This window comes from Pocillopora damicornis, chromosome 4, assembly GCF_964200805.1.
Source record: "Pocillopora damicornis chromosome 4, jaPocDami1.2, whole genome shotgun sequence".
Classification (NCBI taxonomy): Eukaryota; Metazoa; Cnidaria; class Anthozoa; order Scleractinia; family Pocilloporidae; genus Pocillopora; species Pocillopora damicornis.
In genome coordinates this window covers 21,657,618-21,679,352 of record NC_142673.1, presented here as the reverse complement: position 1 = coordinate 21,679,352, position 21,735 = coordinate 21,657,618, and the positions used below count along the sequence as shown (strand labels likewise).

Below are 21,735 nucleotides of genomic sequence, written 5' to 3'. Positions count from 1 at the left end.
TCTGCGATTGTTTTTGTCACTTGGACTGAACTTCCGGTTCTTCCGGTGAACGTTTTGTTTCCGGTTGCGTCCAAGTACGTTCGTCTTCGAGGAACTTCCAAAGGCTGATGAATATTTGCAGTGCGCCATCATCACAGTTTTATAATAATGACAAGTGGTAAATGTATTTTCCCAATTCAATCCGCTTGGCTTAGATTATGGTATTTTTGTTACAAACCATGGTATGTGAGATTAAATAGCTAAGTCAAAAAGAAAAATCCTGATACATTCTCTTTTTGTACAAAATAGACAATGGTTTCCTCCTGTTTCCTTGTACTAGTTGAGAGGAAATATCTCTAGGCCAAGCATTGTTACGGTTTTCTTCTTCCAGTTTTTTCATGTTCTCAGTCTGAGAGAACAAATCACTAACAACAGAAACAAATTCCATAAATCCATTTTATTTCAATGTATTTGTTAATACATCTCTTTAATAAGTACACCTACAAAAGGCCATCTTGACACATAAAAAATTGCTGCGAATAATTTTATGAGATAAACTGATGCCAGTGAAAGATCTGAGAAAATGGCAAGATTCAGACTCAGTTGTACCCTTGCAATGTGCAAAAGATTTGTCAAAATTTTCATTAAACATGCATATCAAATTTGATGGTCATGAGGAGATAATCATCAGAGACTCAAAAGGTATCTCTAAGGGAATGTCCACAAAGCATCACACTTTTAGTTTCTGGTTGTTCAATCCCTACATTTTTGCAAAAGTTTTGAATGGTAAATTATTCCATAAATAGTTTTAAGTCAATCAATGCTGATCACCTTGCACTTAATCCTAAGCAATAGGCACAACTCCTATAATTAGACATGACCAGTGCTGGAAAAAACTATTGTTTTTAAGAGGTAAAGTTGAAATTTTGGTAAAAGTGGTTCTGTCAAAATGCTTTACTGAAAAGTGTTGAACTGAAAAATTCAGGCTGGACACAACAGCTCTTCCACAATATTCAGTAATGAGACATTCAAAAACTTGAATTCATCATACTATTTAACCATTTGTGTAGACATTGGGGTCATTGCAATTTCCAGCACTAGCTGATTTATAATTATCAATAGTCATTTGAAGAATGATCAGACACTGATCACTCTTGTTTAAATTAAGGTGAACCACAAATGTAAAAGGCTTGTATTACAGTGCTGTTCAACACAAATAAAATGTGTGAGAATTAATGCAAAGAGACAGCCTAACATAAGTATTAGGTAAATCTCACATGAAGAAGCCTAAAAATTACTAACTTCTTTATTAAATACTTTGAATACTTTGAATTGCATTTAATTAGCAATGCTAAATTATGATTCATAGTTTAAATAGAGATTAGAACTTAGTATGAATAAAGCTTCTCTTGTAACCTAGTTTTTTTTACTTTGCTCTGTACAAACTATACATACAAGTGCTTATTAAACCCGACAGCAATGTTATCTAAGATATTTACAATCTTTTTAATGGCACACACTATGTTACAATTGTGTTGAAGAGTGGGAAGGGGCAGTGTCCAGTTAATTGAGATACCAACAACAGAAGCTCAATAATGCAAAATTGATTTTAGAGTTCAAAGAACAAAATTATTCATCTTTGAGGTATCACTGAAGTGTAATAAAATGAAAGTATATTTTGTTTGGTTTTATTTTTCACGATACAATCAATTCAAATCATATGACAACCAAACAATCACAGTGAGGGTGTCATGGTATGTTGTAGTTCACATTGGAAGTGACTGTATCATGAGATTCAAGGAAACAGTTCATCATTGTTGTACTTCACCATTTTGAATAATCACAGTTAGCTACTGTATCTAATCATTATGAAAAACTACAACTTTTTCTATGATATAAAATCAAACTGTATAACAATCTGACATTACTTTTTCTCAAGAAATTTGTCTATTTACTACCTTGGCTTCATAAATGCCCATAATGATTCTCACCCTTTAACTGTTTTTTAAACACATCAGAATGCAACTAGTCACCAATTTCTTCAATTCCTTCACTCTCAGTCACCAGTGCTCGCTCCAGAATAACTTGACCTTCCTGAAAGTACAAAATGTTCCTCTTTCAACATGTATTACTAAGTTATGCATCTACAACATTTTAACCAAGTATCCATGATCATGCAAAAGTGAATATGAAAATAAAACTAACCTTGTACTGCTGGCTCTCTTCTGTTGCATATTCCTGAAATCATAGAGAGAATGGTACAAAAGATACATATACAGTTAAGTACACATTAGTTGTTTGAAAACAATTTCAAAGTATATAATATCTTTCCAGATACCTAGTAGTGCATTCATTTGCTCACTCCTTTCTGATTTTTTTTGTAGTTACATAGATATCAGCTGAACAACATTTGTAAACAGACATAAAGGTAACAGTGACTGTCACTTACATACATCCACCCCAGTTTTGTATCACAGTTCTTGCAAAAAACATCTCGGACCATGTGCCTTCCAGTAAGCTATAAAAACAAACATGTAAAGGTTCAGTCAGAGTGTGAGTCAAATCATGGTTCAAAAAGTTAATAGATTGGGCTTTTGATCCGCCTTTAGGGATCAGAATATACTACTACTACTAAGGCTGTGGCTCTGTGTGGAGCATAGGCCATCGATGACCCCTTGCCATCGCACTCTGTTCTGGGCTAATCTGCCTGCTCCTGTCCAGTTTGTACCTTGCTGCTTGAGGTATCAGAATACACTAACAGAAAAATCTGAATTAGCCTACCATTACTCTGTCTTGAACTTCACTGTAGGACAAATTCACCCTAGGATCATAAAAGTAATCTGAAATTAGTGCTGTTGACTCAAAAGGCCAGAGGTTCCTGTTACATTTGGAGTGAATGTAAGCAGACTTTTGGGGACAAGACTGTTGGGTTGCCATTTTTTTTTAGGTATCCTCCTGAGTCAGTAACCTTTAATTTGGGTAACCATTACCACAAGGTATGGAATAGACATTAGGTTGCATTAAATTATATTTCCTGTCACTGATCTATCAACATGGAGCTTAAGAAAAAATAGTTTCTCTGTAAGGTCTTTGCCTTGATACAGGGCTAAACCAATAATTGTTTAAGTATTCAAAAAGTGTTTTATCTGAATTATGGTATCATTAATTTATAAACAAAAGGACAATCAAGCACACTTACACTTTCTTGAAGAGAAATGCTCTTCCAGTAGCCCCTGTAAATTTCTATTGGTATTTACAAGACAATGAAACAAATTAAGTGTTTTTTCAATCAATTAAAACTCTGAAGTAAAACAATCAAGGCAAGAGTGATTCTCTTCCAGAGAAATTGCTGGAAGATTATGTGTCAACAAAAGTAACTAATTTCTATCTGCGGAATGACATTTCATCCTGTACTTATGGAGAACAATTTTGAATACAGTAGACTGTCTGTTTGGGACTACTTAGCTAATCCTAAAACTAATATAGTAAATAAAACACAAATGAAAATTCCAATGGTATTCAGTTGTTTAATGACTAGATCTTGAGCTCCAGATTTTGACTACCTGATAATTCATGAAAGCAACATCTGAGGGAGGGAATAATCTATTGATTTTATAAGTAGTTCAAAACTGGCTGGCTCATGTTTGTATTTTATTTTGTTTACAACCACACACAGTTAGACTACTCGCTGTAATGATGACCTATCATGGAATAAAAAGCGAATAGCGTAGCTAGTAGTATTTAATGCAGAATTGAAAAAAAATAAGAGATAAGAGAAATCTGTAATTGGAGAGAGGTGAGTGGCTTCTGAATAAATTGCTACTTGCTAGCAAACCGTTTCAAATTTTATGGTTATTATTAACATCAAAATGTAAAGGAAAAAATGGACGACATATCTTTAAGGGCAATTTTTTAAAAATTGTTATTAAATAGCCCCGCTAATCTTGAATTATACATTATTAATTCATCTCAGCAGTTGATATAAATGAAGAAATAAAGGCATAAAGGGAACAAAACAGTGACTTTCAAATGTTCTGTTATCCGAAACATAAACATGAGTGTTAGCTAGGTTGATAATAGTTCCACTGAGCGCACCAGGTTCAATGCGGAAGGTTCAATTCTTTCCAAAACTTTTCATTGCGTGCAAACCAGCCACCAAAAAATTTAAATTACTTTACGTAACAGCCAATGAAATGCCACTATTCCTCATAAGAGAGTACACAAAGCCAATATAATACAAATAAATTTCATTACAATGTTGAAAGCGAATTTCTTAATTCCTCGAGCGACAAGTATTGAACGGAAAAGTAAAGCATCACGTAAAGAAGGTACTCTATTGTACTTCAAATCTAGTATGTAACTCAACAGCGATAGTCCTTGAAGAAAGATATTCTCCTTGTGAAACTTACAAGATGATAAATCGAAAACATCAATCTTAATGTTTATTTTTTTCCTGTCACTATTCGTAGCTACGCTTACCATAGATGTTAGTTGAGATCGATTCGTCAAAGCAGTGTCGCAGTTCGCGCAAGAATAAAGTCTAGCTCCTCCAGGATGAGCAAGAAATATTCGACCCATGCTTTTTTACTCTTTATGGTAGCAGTACAGACTATAATCTTCAGGAATAAGCAGTGTTTACAAAAACTAAACAGCGGTCCAACTCTTCTGCCGCGAACTATTCTCGCACGTTTTTGTTTTGGTCTACAAGGCACGTGATGACAATGTGCCAACATTATTGGCCAAAACTAGAGGATGATGTCACTTTGCAGCTCAAATTAAAACCCCGCTCTCACCCGGCCGTTCCGAACACAAAAGTCTTCGTATCGAGAACCCAGGAAATACAAGTATTTCCGCCAGCGTAGAGACGTTGGGACATTCTGCGGCCTTTTCAGACAATGTTACACTGAAAATCCATATATATAGGGAGCAAATAGAAATTGGAAACGGTTTATAAAGTGATACTTAGGGGGAGGGGAGTGGGGTAGAAATATTTGCGACATCGGAAGTGACGTAGAAGGAAAACAAAGAATGTAAAAAAAGAGATCCTAGGAACAGAATAGCGACATAATATAGAGAAACTTTTTAAGTTCTTACACCGAGAAGAACCCCAGCTTTCAGGATGCGTTCTTGCTTTTTCTTTCGTTACCTAGCCCCCGAAGGTGTCTCCCTATCTCGGTCGATTTTTTTTTCCTGACTTCGTCCGGCAAGCGCACCAGTTCATCAAACATTGTATAACTGTACACTAATACCACAAACATGATCACAGCCTCCAAACTGTAGCCTTTTCAGTTGCAATCTTCTGGTCTGTTTGTTGGCTATAGTATCCAAGGAGAATTTGAGGGGGCTCGAAATGAACATCAGCGATATAAAATATTACCTGGCCCGACTATTCATCAGTGCTTATTTCTTTGTTCTAAGTATTAAAAAATTGCACCAAGAACACACTGACCAACGAAGGTATGTCTTACTTGGATTTCAACCTGTATGACTACAAAAATGACTATGAAAATAAAACAAAATGGAAAACGAGAATCAGGTTCCCTAAGAAGACAAAATTACACAGGCAAGAAGTAAGGAAAATATTCCAATACGTTACGTGTTTCTCCCTACATTTCTTTCGTGCTCCAGCCGCTTTCTGCGTGCTTTACAACAGAACAGAGCACAGACGAGGGTTCTTTCATTTGCCAGGTAATAAGTCTCAATTAACTGAACGTGTCTTTATGAGCTCGCAATGGCACTATCCAGGCGCCAATTAATGAATGAAAGCGCATGGGGCGGACACCTGCAAGTGGACTTTTTTGTTTGTTTGTTTTTCTCCGCTTGCTGAAGTCTCACACCTCGCGTTTTCTTATTAACGCTCGCCACGTACTTTCCTCTGTCGCCTTAAAAACACAAAATATTGGCGCCTGTTCCACATGTTAATGCGCTGTCTTAGAAAAGGCAACTAAGTGAGTGGATTTATCTTAAACTGGTCCTTGGTTTGGGCGGTAAATTGCTCTTTCTAGGGTTGACTAAGAACTTTGAACAACCTTTCAAATAGGAAAGATGGTAAATAGTGAACTCGGCAAAGTGATAGAGGAAATATTCACACTTCCTGCCTCTGTCTTATTCTGGTCACACTTATGACACTTTCGATATTCGTTTACTTAGGCTGTATGCAGGACACATGTCACTCGTGGACCTTGTAATGGTGTAGCTTATTCTATTTTCTCTGTGGCTCAGTGGTAGAACATCAGAGCGCGAAATCTGCAGGTTTGACGTTGAATTCCCCATGGGAGCTAAGATGCTTTTATTTGTCCCACGCTCCCCCGCAACCTTTCAAATATATTTTATCATTATTTTTCTGTACCTATTATTATAATTATTAACTATTAGAACTACTGCAGCTCGATGCGCTGTGCGGCTGGTCACTTAGACGATAAAATTAAGTAACTAAGTTCCCATGTTGTTCTCCTAGGGTGATAGAATGACAGCCTATTCAATTTTTTTTGAGCACTTTTCATCTTGTTTTCCTTCATGGGAAAATAACAATGGTTTCATTTCTTCTGCGTTTTTTTCTTTCCCTTGTGAATAATACAGTGAGTAATTATCATCTTTGCGTTCTTTTTGTTAAGCTCCCTTCGTTAAAGGAATTATTTATTCAAACAATTATTCATTTATTTACGCAATTTCAAAATGAGGCCTTAAATATATTTCTTTATTGTTTTTTTAGAGGGCACGGTAACGAATCTTGCAATCTGATTGGTTCTTAACCCGGTCAGTATTTTCCTATCTCTGCCCACGGGCCACGGTAACGCTTTCGTGAGTCGCCGAGTACATCCCAACTTTCGTTGTCATTTTTCATAAATATACCTCGTTTTCCGGCTGGGCAGTATTTTAAAGCAAACACGTCGGTCACTACCTCAAGCCGATAAATAACTTATGAATCCTCTCTTTTCTCTCTATCAAATCACTTTGGTTGACAGAAAAATATTGGTTTCAGAATGAATTTGTGTAAGCAATAGTGTCATTACGTTGGTTGACAAGCGGCCTAAAAACCGTCTGCAATTAATTTTAATCGTTCACAAAAAGTACCCAGAAAGTTGAAACGTGAGGTATTTGGTTACAGTTAAACTGAACGATGGAACTTTCATTCATTTAATATCTGAATTTTCTCGAGCAATTTGTTCATAGTGAAAGAGCGAGCGAAGTTTTAATTTAAGTTCTACAACAAATATACGCTCCTGGTGAGTCTTTCCAATTCCGTTCAATTTGAACATTTGTACCTTAAATTGCACAACAGAAATTGAAGGAGTTTTTGAGAAAAGGCCGCATTACATTCCCTTGTGTCTCGTTGGAGTGTGCCGTTCGAATTAGTTTTTGTGAAGGAAAGATCAGAGTTAAACACGCCATTACAGCAAACAAACGAGCAAACTCTCACAACTTCAAAATAGAAAAAATGAATTTACTCACAATTACTTTCCTCGCCGTTTACTTAATGAACAGAGGTAAATCTTCGTACATGAATGAATGGTCGATGAGAGTGAATAATGCTTTCCGTCAGATCATTAACTGATTTTGAAGAAAACATTGTCGTGACAGTCCTTGCAAAACTAGTTCTGTTGGTTTTCAAATGTTCCTACGATTTTTTTTTTCTTGCGCGCTCTCTAATTGACAGGTGTCAGATTGTGACAGATACTTGTAAAAATAATGTTTCAAAGTTTGTTTGGAAGCCTTTTAAATCACCTTTATCGTTACGGAAATGAAAATGTTTCACTGAGGCATCTCTCTTAAATTTGCATCACCTCTATTTTAACTACCATTTACTCACTCAAAAATTGTTCAGTTTATGGAAGATCTTGCCGTATTTACGGCCATAAATCATTCGGGTTCTTTCGGAAAGAATTTCGTCAAGTTTAAAAACAATAAATATGTTATTTACCGGCTAAGGGTCGGTCCGTATGGTGAAAAACTGTGACCTCGGTCACAGTTTTTCACCATACGGACCTCCCAGCCGGCAAATAACATATATTTATTCATAACAGAAATCTACTGCTTTCAATTATATCAGTCTTTCAAATTAAGAGTAATTTCCTGATCACATAGTAATTCCTAAAATTTAGTAGCTGTGAATTTGTTCATCTTGTCACATGCCAATCCGTCACTAACAATGCTCTTCAATTTAGTTTGTTTTTTAATTAGCTGTATGAGCGTGCACAGAACTCCGCGCCAAATCTGTGACGTAGCAGCCGATTATTGGCTGCAGTTGTTTATCCATATTCATGAGAAGTAGTATAATTTTCAGCAAACCACGCTGTCCGTCGTGGAGTAAAGATGTGCTGTTCGTTGTGCTAAACATAACGTTCCACCCTGAAAGGAAGAAGACACTGGACCTGTAAAAAAGCAACGAAACCACTCTTATGTCATTAAATAGCAGGTAAGCATTGTCTTTGGGAAATATCGCCATAAACTCCTTCAGAGTTCTAAACGAGTCGTATTATCTCAGTTCAACGACGTAGCATAAATCCGTTGCTCGGCCTAAACGGCTATTCAACTCGAAGTTAGACTGAATTAGGGTATCGGCTTTGAGAAAAGCAGGACTTTTGGTTGTAAAATATTTTCAGCGAAGTGCTAAAATTAAAATGTTTTGCTTGCTAAATCAATTGGGGACTTCATTTTCTATTAGAATGCAGCCACGAGGAGGTCTTCAGTGGTCTTTGCTTCATTGTAATTAAAATTTACAAAATTTCTCATGCTCTCCCTTTTTCTATAGTTTTGACAAAGAACGAAAGATTTATACAGAGTTTTCATTTTTCAGTTTTCTTCCGACTCACGGAAAGTAAACATTCCCTAATCAAATTCATATTTTCTACTTTCAGGAGGAACACTGTTATAGAAGAAATTTTCTGGTCAAGAGAAGATATTCCAATCACTGACGTCTTAGTGGATACTGCGAAGATAAGAACTTAAAAATTATTTAGAAATACCAGCAAAAATGGTGACCCCTCAGATGTCTAATTGTTATACGAAGTCTTCGTTCTCTCGCTAGTTGTAATGAAACGGAAAAAAGTGATTACATGGTAACTGATAGTCCTCAATTAGCCACCATTTTTGAAATAGTTTCTTACGTTACAGATTGTTATGTAGACTCTGAGCGATCATTTTATTAATTTGAACAACTATCTATAATTTAGTGTAATTTAACTCAGATAATGTCGTTGCATCGTGCATCGAAATAAAGATCGAAGCAATTGGAAACTGAAATCTTGACTACGGAATGTTGACTCTTAAATTATAGATTTCGAAGCTCTGATCGCTCATTTTTTCGGTTTGTGTAGCAATTAGTATCACAGTTATATCTTAGTTAATGTTACACAAAGGTGATATTAAGATGGCACTGTAACAGATTACTTCAGCCGAACAAAAACCAAATGAAATCTCAAAGTGAAGACTTTTGACGACTTTGACTAATTTTTCGTATTTTGTAATGTCTTCAAAGATTGACTTTGAAAAGTTAGTTTACAAACTTACAGAAGAGTCCTCACAACAAATTAATATAATCATCGACACCACACAAACGACTTAAAAAAAAGACTTAAAAAAAGAAGACCGACACAGTCACCAACAGACCAAACAGGACAAACTAACCTGAACAACTGGTCAAAACCGACCAATCAACGGATGATGGCCATTTGAGTCTGGCAGCCACTTAACTGCAAAACTAACTATTCAGTTTAACAAACCAAAGTTGTGATGTTCGTTTTATGAAAAATTGTTCACTCGACTCTGATTAATTCTACTAACGCTAGTCAGTAGTTTTGACAAAACGCCATTTCGTACTTCACGATTGACAGCTGAATGATACAACGAGAAAAAGTTGGTCAAAGACACGTCGATTGAATCGAAAATTTATTCTCGGAATGAATTTTGTTTAACAAACAGTAACAGTATCAATTCACTAATTTCCAGTAGAATTATTGGTACATTCGGCGAACAATAGCAAATAAACGGCGAACATTTCGAATTGAGTACGAAAATCTACGATTTCCGAAATGGTCGCCATGTTGTGACGTCATGTGGTTGTCAAATTTGATAACCATCCCGACCCTGTCAAAATGGAAATTTAGGACATTTTAATTCAAAAAAGAATTTTTTTTCATACACGAAGCACGAGTCTATTGCAGTGCCATCTTATATCATATCCTTTACTTTGTGCTATTAACTGGGTTCGGTTTGCCTTTGGAAGTAATGCATGCTTTAAAACTCTTATGCCTGGTCAACAGCTGTTTCTTTACTTTCTCATAAACTAGTTTTAATTGACTCCTTTTTACGACGATGAGATAGAATTTCGTATTTCGGGAAGATTGGATAGAAATCAAGATAGTAAATTGTTTCACAAATCATTGACATATAATTTATACGAAAATCAACGTGAACATATACAAGCCAATCTTTTGACCAGTAAACAATAAACAGATCTATTGGCGAAGATTTGCTTTGAAATCAGAAACGCAAATCAAACAAAATTTGAGAATTTGAAGAATTTGATAGTTAACCAAATCAAAATGGTTGTCGTGTTTTCTTGTTGAATACTTTCAGATATTGATGACGAGATTCATGGAAATTTAAGAAATATTTGCTTATTTAAAATTCACATTTATACCCCAAGCACGTTGACTTCACGAAACCTACGCGCAAAGCAAAAATGCAAATTAGCTATATTCAATTTAAAGTTTATAGAAAATAAATTAAATTATTGTGTTTTCGCTTCGAAAAGTTATAATTTTTTTTAATTCCTTATTGCGATGGTTATAGTTTTTGTCATTTATATAAAATTTTTTATCTTTTACGAAATTTCTAAGTAGTCCATAGAACTTGTAAATTAAGTCGTATTCGAAAAAGGTAACTTGTTGTCACCCTTTGACCAGGCATTCAGTTTTAAAATATATCGAGGTTAGTTTATTTACTCTTAATTGTAAGTGGAAGGAAGATCTTTTGTGCAGTCAATCGGTGTAACACAGGAAAATATAAAAAAAAATGTTAGCAAAACTATGAAATTCCGATCCTCAATTTTAGTTTATAACTACAATAAAACAAATTGAACGCGTTGCTGACTTGACCTCTAGGAACAATTCGCAGCAAGATTTCATTGTAAATAAATCGGAGCATATTTGTCTCTGTCATTACCCCTTTGTGACTTAAAATAAACTCAGTCTGCTCGCAAAATCTTTCATAGACATTTTTGGTGCTTATCTTGCCTGCTTTCTGTGTTACATTCGAAAACTGGCGGCTTTAAAGATCTTTTACTCCGTAAAAACATCGATATCGTGGCAAGCCATGAGCTTACAAAAAATGATTGCATTCAAAAACACACTTTGAATTAGAATTTTATCATAATTAATACTTTTTATCAGACAGACGCTCGGCTTGCCATGATGCTTTTTCGTAAGAAACTTCCACATATTATTTCGTGCAAAGAATTAAAGGCTTACCAAAAGAAACAAGCTAAGAAATTGAGGAGTAAAAATTGTTCTTGACTGTTTCGATATTTGTTAAGAGCGAAGGAGAATTGGTGTTTATTGATCCAATTTTTTTGCATGAGATGTAATAACTGATAATTTTTAGCGGTGATTTTTGAAGGAAGCCCTATTTAAATTTTTTCCGGACAAGTTGCCAGGGGAAACTCTGTGCAAATTGGTCCAAATTTTCTCGCCAAAAGTCTTTGTATATATACGGAAAAATTTTGTGACACTTTTAGTTGAAAATTAACTTATGATCAAGAGATATTAAAAACAAACAAAAACATACTGTATTGATTCCAAAACTGTTGTGGCTTGTTGAATGATTATTAAGAGACAATAAAAGTTGACATAAAAACTGGTCAATTTATTTAGTAGATGATAAAACAATACAACAAGTAAACAAAATTAAGTTTATTGGCAATGTATACAGCTAATTTCTTAAGTCTTTTGGCGGGAAAATTCGCCACACCTTAACAGTTGTTACTTACAGAGTAAATAAAGAAAACATTGACGAATGTGTACCTAAAGCACCAGTATTGTTCTAAGTTTTTCGGCGGGAAAATTTATCATTTTACACAGCCCTTTACATTGATTCAACCGACAACATGTGGTTTTCAACTATCCAGTCCTTGATTTTGGTGCTTGAATTTAAGCTCTGACACGAAATGTTGTCGAAGGAAATGCGCTGCATCTGTTTTGTACCTCTGAATAAATCTTGTCTTTCACTTGGACCATAGTCTTTATTTCTTGTTTAATTCGTGCTTGAAGCATCTGGGATTTCTAATCTTTCAGTCTGAAAAAAAAATCAAAATAAACCATAGATTAAAAAACGCAATAGATTTTCACTCTCAAGCGATAGTAGTCCAGGGTTGGTTTGTCGCAGAAAAACGTATTTTGTAACGCTAAAGAAGTAAAATTAAAAGTAATTATTTAAATCTATAATTCTTGTATAACCACAAATTAGCCTAAACATAACCTGGATTTAACGATAAATTTGATATGGTCATTGATGAACATTTTAATAAACACGAAAAATTTTGTTGTAGCTGTTTGCGTCGAAATAGCTTCGAGTTAGGTTTTATTTTTTTAGCTTTTCGCCGTTTGATTTCAGGAATCAAGCTATTTAATTTTAGGCTGAAAGTTTATAATTTCAGGCAACAACAAGAAAGTAATCTAAAAACTCGCTAGTAATTCCTCTGAGATCGCAAAAGAATTCACGTGTAATAACTGCATAAATTAACTTTTCCTTGCATAATATAATCTCTGATCATTTGCAGAGTGTCTATTTTAATGAAATACTATCCTCTTGTTCAAATTTTCAACGAAAAAGCCATCAAAGTAACAGAATGTAATCAGAATATTCTTACAAGCTCCTGTTCGCACCCAATCCTGTTGACAGGAGCATGTTAATGTAAATCCTGGTGCGCGAGATCGAGAATTCGTTAGAGCCGGTGAACATACGAACAATTAGCAATTATAATGGCTGAGAGTTACTTTTATCAAGATGGAAAACTGTAAATTTGGATTAAGTTTGCAGTAAATTCTTTATAGTTTCTGTGCTTTGGTGAACAAGTGTAATCCAAAAATGTTTCGCAACGTTTAAACTTTCCTATCAGTTTTTTTTTTCTCATGATGCTTTTTCAAAATAAAATAACTTTAAGCCGGCAAAATTTACCCAGATCTAACACAGGAATAAAAAAATAAAAAAAACACGCAAAGAGTTTACAATTAACATGTGTACACTACAAGGGAATCTTTTACTTTTACGAGAAATGGTACGTTCCTTTTTCTTAACCAAAATAGCTGACTAAGTTCCCGATGTTCCCTTGTAAAAAATTAAAAGCAAGTTTGAGATTTGTGGTGAACGAAACCCGCGAACAAATCGATATATATCAAATTTTGGAGCATGCTATTTCAATTTGTTTTCAGCTTCAGTGAGGTTCTTAATTTGGTTTAACCGTCAGCCGTCCGGTGGCCTTAAATTTTTGTGTCAGGCGTCAAAAATGCAAACCGATACTAACCACCAAACGGTTTAAAGAATCTCTTTATTTTAACTGCTTTCTAACGACAGTTTTAGATCTGGGAGAATGTTTATAATGGTAACCTAGTCTCCACATTTCCAAAAATGCTAAATTTACCGTCTTTTCCACTGATTTTCACAGTTAGCTTATAAAACCAGCAGTTTGAAAATATTTTAAATATTTAACTTAATCCTTTAAAATAGCTCACTTCATAGATAACTTGTCTTTGTCCACGTCACTAGCAAAGAGTATGTCACAACTGAGATCACGCCTAGATCATGTTGAGTGCCCTGAAAGCTGTCCTTAGTTTTTATCACAAAACTTCTCATCGGGAGTTTTTGCCAGCATATTACTGAATGATGCCCTCGAGATACTGGCGTTTTTTATTTCCTTTAATCTACGTTAATATTGCTAAAAGTAAGATAAAAGACAAACGTTACCTTCAAATGAACGAGAATCCAAAAGGTGCACAAGACACTAGCGTATCAATCCTATGAAAGGGAATTGGCGAAATACTGACGTACCTTTCCAAAGCAGGAGTATCCTAAAGATGTGCGAGATACTAACGTAACAATCCAATTAAAGAGGATCCTAGACGTGCACCAGAAAATAAAATACTAATCCTATGGAAGAAATTGATTAAAGGGAGAGAGTTACTGATGTAACTATTCCATGAAAGAGAATTTAAAGATGCATGAGATACTAACATAACAAGCCAATAAAAGAGAATCCTAAATGTGTGCGAGATACTAACGTAACAATCCAATGATAGAGAAGTCTTAAAGTGTGCGAAAAGCTAAAGTAACAACCGAACGAGAGAAAATCCTAAAAATGCGCGAGATACTAAGTAACAATCCAATAAAAGACAATCCTAAAAATGCGCAAGCTACCAACGTAACAATCCAATAAATGAGAAACCTAAAAGTGAGTAAGATGCTATCGTAACAATCCGATAAAAGAAGAATCCTAACAAGCTTTAGATGCTAACGAAACAATGCAATGAAAGAGACTCCTAAAAGTGCGCGAGATACTAACAAAACAATCCGATGAAAAAGAATCCTGAAAGTGCGCAAGATACCAACGTAACAATCCGATGAAAGAAAATCCTAAAGTCCGCGAGATACTGACGTTACGATCCAATTAAGGAGATTCCTAACAGTGTATAAGATACTAACGTAACAGTCTGATGAAAGAGAATCCTGAACGTGTACAAGATACTAGCGTAAAAATCCAATAAAACAATCCCAACAGTGCGCAAGATACTAACGTAACAATCCAATGAAAGAGAATCCGAAAAATTGCGTAAGATACTAACGTAACAATCCAGTAAAAGAGAATCCAAAAAATGCGCAAGTTACTAACGTAACAATCCAATGAAAGAGAATCCTAAACGTGTGTGAGATACTAACTAGCAATCCAATGAGAGAGAATCCTTAATCTGTGCAAGATACTAACGTAACAATCCAATGAGAGAGAATCCTTAATCTGTGCAAGATACTAATTATATATATATAATGTAACAATCCAATGAAAGAGAATCCTAAACATGCGCGAGATACTAACGTAACAATCTAATGAGAGAGAATCCTTAATCTGAGCAAGATACTAACGTAACAATCCAACGAAAGAGAATCTTAAACGTGCGCGAGATACTAACGTAACAATCTAATGAGAGAGAATCCTTAATCTGCGCAAGATACTAACGTAACAATCCAATGAAAGAGAATCTTAAACGTGCGCGAGATACTAACGTAACAATCTAATGAGAGAGAATCCATAATCTGCTCAAGATACTAACGTAACAATTCGATGAAAGAGAATCCTAAACGTGCGAGAGACACTATGGTAACAATCTAATGAGAGAGAATCCTTAATCTGCGCAAGATACTAACGTAACAATCTAATGAGAGAGAATCCTTAATCTGCACAAGATATTAACTTAATGATCCAATGAGAGAGAATCCCTAATCTGCGCAAGATACTAACGTAACAATCCAATGAAACAGAATCCTTAATCTGCGCAAGATACTAATGTAACAATCCAATAAGAACGAATCTTTAATCTGTGCAAGATGCTAACGTAACAATCAAATAAAAGAGAATCCGAAACGTGTGCAAGATACTAACGTAACAATCCAATGAGAGAGAATCCTTAATCTGCGCAAGACACTAATGTAACAATCCAATGAAAGAGAATCCAAAACGTGCGCGAGATACTAACGTTACAATCCAATGAAAGAGAATCCTTAATCCGTGCAAGATACTAACGTAACAATCTAATGACAGAGAATCTTTAATCTGCGCAAGATACTAACGTAACAATTCGATGACAGAGAATTCTAAATGTCTGCGAGATACTTACGCAACAATCCAATGAGAGAGACTCATTAATCTGAGCAAGATACTAATGTAACAATTCGATGATAGAGAATTCTGAATGTGCGCGAGATACTTACGTAACAATCCAATGAGAGAGAATCTTTAATCTGCGCAAGATACTAACGTAACAATCCAACGAGAGAGAATTCCTAATCTGCACAAGATACTAATGTAACAATCCAATAAAAGAGAATCCTAAACGTGCGCGAGATACTAATGAAACAATCCAATGAGAGAGAATCCTTAATCTGTGCAAGATACTAACGTAACAATCCAATGAAAGAGAATCCTAAACGTGCGCGAGATAATAACGTTACAATCCAGTTGAAGAGAATCTTTAATCTGCTCAAGATACTAACGTAACATTTCGATGAAAGAGAATCCTAAACGTGCGCGAGATACTAACGTAACAATCTGATGAGAGAGAATCCTTAATCTGCGCAAGATACTAACGTAACAATCTAATGAGAGAGAATCCTTAATCTGCGAAAGATATTAACGTAATGATCCAATGACAGAGAATCCCTAATCTGCGCATGATACTAACGTAACGATCCAATGAAATAGAATCCTTAATCTGTGTAAGTTACTAATGTAATCCAATGAGAAAGAATCTTTAATCTGCGCAAGAAACTAACGTAACGATTCGATGAAAGAGAATCCTAAACGTGCGCGAGATACTAACGTAACAATGCAATGAGAGAGAATCCTTAATCTGCGCGAGATACTAACGTAACAATTCGATGAAAGAAAATCCTAAACGTGCGCGAGATACTAACGTAACAATGCAATGAGAGAGAATCCTTAATCTGCGCGAGATACTAACGTAACAATCCAATGAAAAATAATCTTTAATCTGCGCAAGATACTAACGTAATAATCCAATGAGAGAGAATCCCTAATCTGCGCAAGATACTAATATAACAATCCAATGAAAGAGAATCCTAAACGTGCGCGAGATACTAGCGTAACAATCCAATGAAAAATAATCTTTAATCTGCGCAAGATACTAACGTAATAATCCAATGAGAGAGAATCCCTAATCTGCGCAAGATACTAATATAACAATCCAATGAAAGAGAATCCTAAACGTGCACGAGATACTAACAAAACAATCTAATGAGAGAGAATCCTTAATCTGTGCAAGATACTAACGTAACAATCCAATGAAAGAGAATCCTAAACGTGCGTGAGATACTAACGTAACAATCCAATGAAAGGGAATCTTTAATCTGCGCAAGATACTAACGTAATAATTCAATGTGAGAGAAATCTTAATCTGCGCAAGATACTAGCGTAACAATTCGATAAAAGAGAATCCGAAATGTGTGCAAACTACTAACGTAGCGATCCAGTGAGAGAGAATCCTTAATCTGCTCAAGGTACTAATGTAACAATCCAATGAGAGAGAATCCTTAATTTGTGCAAGATACTAACGTAGCCATTCGACGAAAGAGAATTCTAAACGTGCGCGAGATACTAACGTAACAATCCAATGAAAGCGAATCTTTAATCTGCGCAAGATACTAGCGTAATAATTCAATGAGAGACAATCCTAAATTTGCGCAAGATACTAACGTGGCAATTCGATGAAAGAGAATCCTAAACGTGCGCGAGATACTATCGTTAAAATCCAATGAAAGAGAACCTTTAATCTGCGCAAGATACTAACGTAACAATACAATGAGAGAGAGTCCTTAAGTTGGGAAAGATACTAATGCAGCAATTCGATGAAATAAAATCCTAATCGTGCGCGAGATACTAACGTTACAATCCAATTAAAGAGAATCTTTAATCTGTGCAAGATACTAGCTTAATAATTCAATGTGAGAGAATCCTTAATCTGTGGAAGATAACGTAACAATCCGATGAGAGAGAATCTTTAATCTGCGCAAGATATTAACGTAACAATCCAATGAGAGAGAATCCTTAATCTGTGCAAGATGCTAACGCAACAATCAAATGAAAAAGAATCCGAAACGTGTGCAAGATACTAACGTAACAATCCAATGAGAGAGAATCCTTAATCTGCGCAAGACACTAATGTAACAATCCAATGAAAGAGAATCCAAAACGTGCGCGAGATACTAACGTTACAATCCAATGAAAGAGAATCCTTAATCCGTGCAAGATACTAACGTAACAATCTAATGACAGAGAATCTTTAATCTGCGCAAGATACTAACGTAACAATTCGATGACAGAGAATTCTAAATGTCTGCGAGATACTTACGCAACAATCCAATGAGAGAGACTCATTAATCTGAGCAAGATACTAATGTAACAATTCGATGATAGAGAATTCTGAATGTGCGCGAGATACTTACGTAACAATCCAATGAGAGAGAATCTTTAATCTGCGCAAGATACTAACGTAACAATTCGATGACAGAGAATTTTAAATGTGCGTGAGATGCTTACGTAACAATCCAATGAGAGAGAATCCTTAATCTACACACGACACTAACGTAACAATCCAATGAGAGAGAATTCACTATCTGCGCGAGATACTAGCGTAACAATCCAATGAAAGAGAATCCTACAAGTGCGCCACATATTAACGTAACAATCCAATGAAAGAGAGTTCTAAATATGCACAAGACACTAACGTAACAATCCGATGAAAGATAATCCTTAAAGTATGCGACATAATAAAGTACCAGTCCAGTGAAAGAGAATCCCAGAAATGTGCGAATAACTAACAAGAATCCGACTAAAGAAACTCCTTAAAGTACGCGAGATACTAACGTAAAAATCCGATGAAAGAGAACCCTAAACGTGCGCAAGCTACTGACGTAACAATTCAATGAAAGAGAATCCTAATAGCACGCAAGACACTAACGTAACAGTCCGATTAAAGAGATTCCTAAATGTGCTCAGGATACTGACGTGGCAATCCGATGAAAGAGAATCTTATATACGTGTAAAATGCTCGCGAAACAATCCGATGAAAGAGAATCCCAAACGTGAACGAGATACTAACGTAACAATCCAATGAAAGAGAATCCTAAAAGTGCGCAAGATAGTAACGTAACAATCCGATGAAAAAGAATTCTAAATGTGCGCGAGATATTAACGTACCAATCCAATGAAAGAGAATCCCAAACGTGCGCAAGATGCTAGAGTAACAATCCAATCAAAGACAATCCTAAATGTGCGCAAGATAGTAACGTAACAATCCAGTGAAAGAGAATTGCGAAAGTACACAAGATATTGAGGAAACACTCATTTTTCGTCTTAAAAAAAACAGGAACACCTAATATTGTTTTTAACCAATACACGTCAACCGTCAAAGGCCCTGAAATTTAGCCGTTAACCGTCAGAATTTGACTGATAATTTTTACGACATTGCTATATAACCTAAAAAAAAATTTTCTTTATCAGTTGATGATAAACTGTAGAGGCACTCCGAGATGCAAACACAAAGTTTTGAAGTGGACTATTTCAATTTGGTTTTCGGCGCAAGGGCTCAGACATTAATAATGATTAGGCTTCAAGATTTTTAATTGAATCATGATGAAAAAGTTCGATATGAGTTGGTGATAAAATCTTTTAGCCGTAGCCTAGGGTAGTATTACGTTTATAAGTGGTAATCCTTGTGTGAAGCCAAGCTAAATCCAGGTAAACATTTTAATGCAAATTCAAGGTCCCTGGGCAGATACGAAACATGCTAGGCTAGAGACTTAAACCTTGTAAAATGTCTGCATTTTGCGAGTAAGTAATCTCTTTGAAAAGATATAGGAGTAGTTGGGTGATCGATATCAATATTACAAGTATTCTCTAATCTTAGAACTTGAAGATAATTTGACAGGCTAAGCCGTTGCTATGGTAATTTGATGGGTCAGATGGATTGTCATAACATGCACAATAATAACAAAGTATTTATTTGACACTGGTGAAACAGAACTGCTCAAAATTGAAACTGAGCCACTTCAATCAGAAATAGATCCAAGAAATCATTGAAGAAATTGATTCATGTTTAACTAGTTTGCAGTTTTACCTCATAATTGATTGAGTTGGTTTCGGGAAAAATTTGCTAAATCCAGGTTAAATTGTTCAACGTAGACGTATAGGCTTCGATAGCTTCTTTATAATAAAGAAGGTTATCTAACCTTGTTGGGGGTTGTCGTGAATTTCTTTCCTTTCTTGACTTTCTTGATTTCGAGATGTTCTCATTTTCTTCTTATACTGCATGGAGGAAAATATAGACAAATATATTGTGAATACGTTTATACGTAAATGCTTTTCAATCTAATGGTAAAATTTCCGCACAGCCCCATACTATTGTAAAACAAATCTGTTTTCCCAATGGCAATGTATTGTTTTAGTCATTGTTTTCTCTATTCAAGAACTGAATGCATAATGAAGTATGGGGCTGTGCGGAAATTTTACCAATCTAATTAATAAGGTCAACGTCAGGATCGAAGATCTCATTTAGAGCCACCACATTTTCTGCTAGCGAATTTAATGTCCTTTATATAGTCTTATTAAACAAAGGTTTTAGAAGATTTCCTTGAAATCACTATGTAAGCATTCGGAAACAAAATGTGTCATCAATTTTCATTAATTATCTATCAATTTTGTATCCCCATTCATAAGTATTACAAAGATGCTACTGTTTCGATAGGATAAGGAATAAAATATAATGATACGAAATAGGATTTTTTTGTGTTGGTAAAAGCAAGAATAGAGAAATAACACGATGAACGTTTTAGATCAACACAGTACAATCATAAAAGCTAATGGAAAAACATTTCTGGAATGAAAAGATAAATAAGTAAAAAGCTGTAAGTACAAAAACATACTAGAAGGAATTTCACGCGTTGCCACTTAAGTCACGTTCAAGAAGAACTATCATGGCGTCTGCCGCTGAGGAATTGTCTTACACTGCTCTGTATGCAATACGCTCCTCTTACATTTGACTGTGTTCGTTAATTTTGTAATAGCCACAACAAGAAAGACGAACACTGTATTCCTGTCCAAATGTATCTTTCCATAAATGATTTACCTGAAGAAAACTTGTGACAAAGTGGAAAGTACGAATTCTCGACATGGTGTCTGAACCAATTGATCCAGCATAAGAAACACTCGCCGACCTGGACGGAACAGACAATATCCAAGGTAGTAGGATGAAAATAACGTGTTTCTTGACTCCAGAGAAGCTAAAAAAGACACTCAAATCTCTTGAAGATCGTAAACTCTTTCCACGTGCAAGACTGAGCGCAAATATAAATATTAATTTTGAAAATTATTTGCAATTCAAATGAGTTTTCGGACTTCAAAAGGCGGGTTCAAAATAATCGACGCCGTGTTCTACGATCTGATAGGTTCAGTTATAAAACGAAGTAGGATGCCTTACTTAACCCTTTACATCGTAATATCAGTATCTATATTCTCGAAACTCTTCTCCATACATTTCCTATGGCACTGACAAGGAGAATTCGCTTAACAATCAAAGCTTTTAACATTGGCGATCATGATTCCTTTATTTTCATGATCTTCATGAATGATTGGGCATTACTGTAAAGAGAAATCGTAAGCTGGTCACTCTTAGGGGTTTAAAGGTTAAGAAATGCAGATTTTTTTAACCAAGTAAAGTTCAATAGAGAGCTGCAAATAGTGTTGAAATTCAGAAACATCAACTTGAACTTAGAATATTTTGCTTGGATAGCATTTTTACGTCATTAAAGAAGTACAACCTAGTTCATGAAATTGGTTTAGTCGTAAATTTTTTTTCACTGGTTGTTCAACTTTCAGTTGAGCTAAACAATCACTGACAGAATTGTATTCAGAAGGACTGTGGCCAATATTGAATTGCAATGATCGTTATCTACTTTTTGAAAGATTTTGAGTAG

At 35.3% G+C, this 21,735-nt stretch overlaps 1 protein-coding gene and 2 long non-coding RNA genes across 7 annotated transcripts; 1 reads left to right on the top strand and 2 right to left on the bottom strand.

Annotated features, from left to right (window-relative positions):
- Positions 1-421: 421 nt before the first annotated feature.
- On the bottom strand, positions 422-4,683 carry LOC113671680 (protein yippee-like 5). The gene is made up of 6 exons (XM_027187928.2): positions 4,459-4,683; positions 3,179-3,222; positions 2,761-2,800; positions 2,429-2,497; positions 2,185-2,217; positions 422-2,073 (listed from the first exon to the last, which is right to left on the bottom strand). Exons 1-6 carry the CDS (start codon positions 4,555-4,557, stop codon positions 2,005-2,007), a joined length of 354 nt encoding a protein of 117 aa, XP_027043729.1. The 5' UTR covers positions 4,558-4,683; the 3' UTR covers positions 422-2,004.
- A 3,304-nt stretch (positions 4,684-7,987) lies between these two features.
- LOC113671703 (uncharacterized) lies at positions 7,988-21,102 on the bottom strand. Of its 5 annotated transcripts, XR_016185486.1 has the most exons (5): positions 20,889-21,102; positions 19,993-20,068; positions 14,026-14,124; positions 12,183-12,273; positions 7,988-8,328 (listed from the first exon to the last, which is right to left on the bottom strand). It is a non-coding gene; the product is annotated as an uncharacterized LOC113671703 (long non-coding RNA). The 5 variants fall into 5 exon arrangements; XR_016185485.1 differs by lacking the exon at positions 14,026-14,124; XR_016185484.1 differs by lacking the exon at positions 7,988-8,328 and having other exon boundaries at positions 11,948-12,273.
- On the top strand, positions 8,233-10,091 carry LOC149047248 (uncharacterized). The gene is made up of 2 exons (XR_016185487.1): positions 8,233-8,395; positions 8,838-10,091. It is a non-coding gene; the product is annotated as an uncharacterized LOC149047248 (long non-coding RNA).
- Positions 21,103-21,735: the final 633 nt, after the last annotated feature.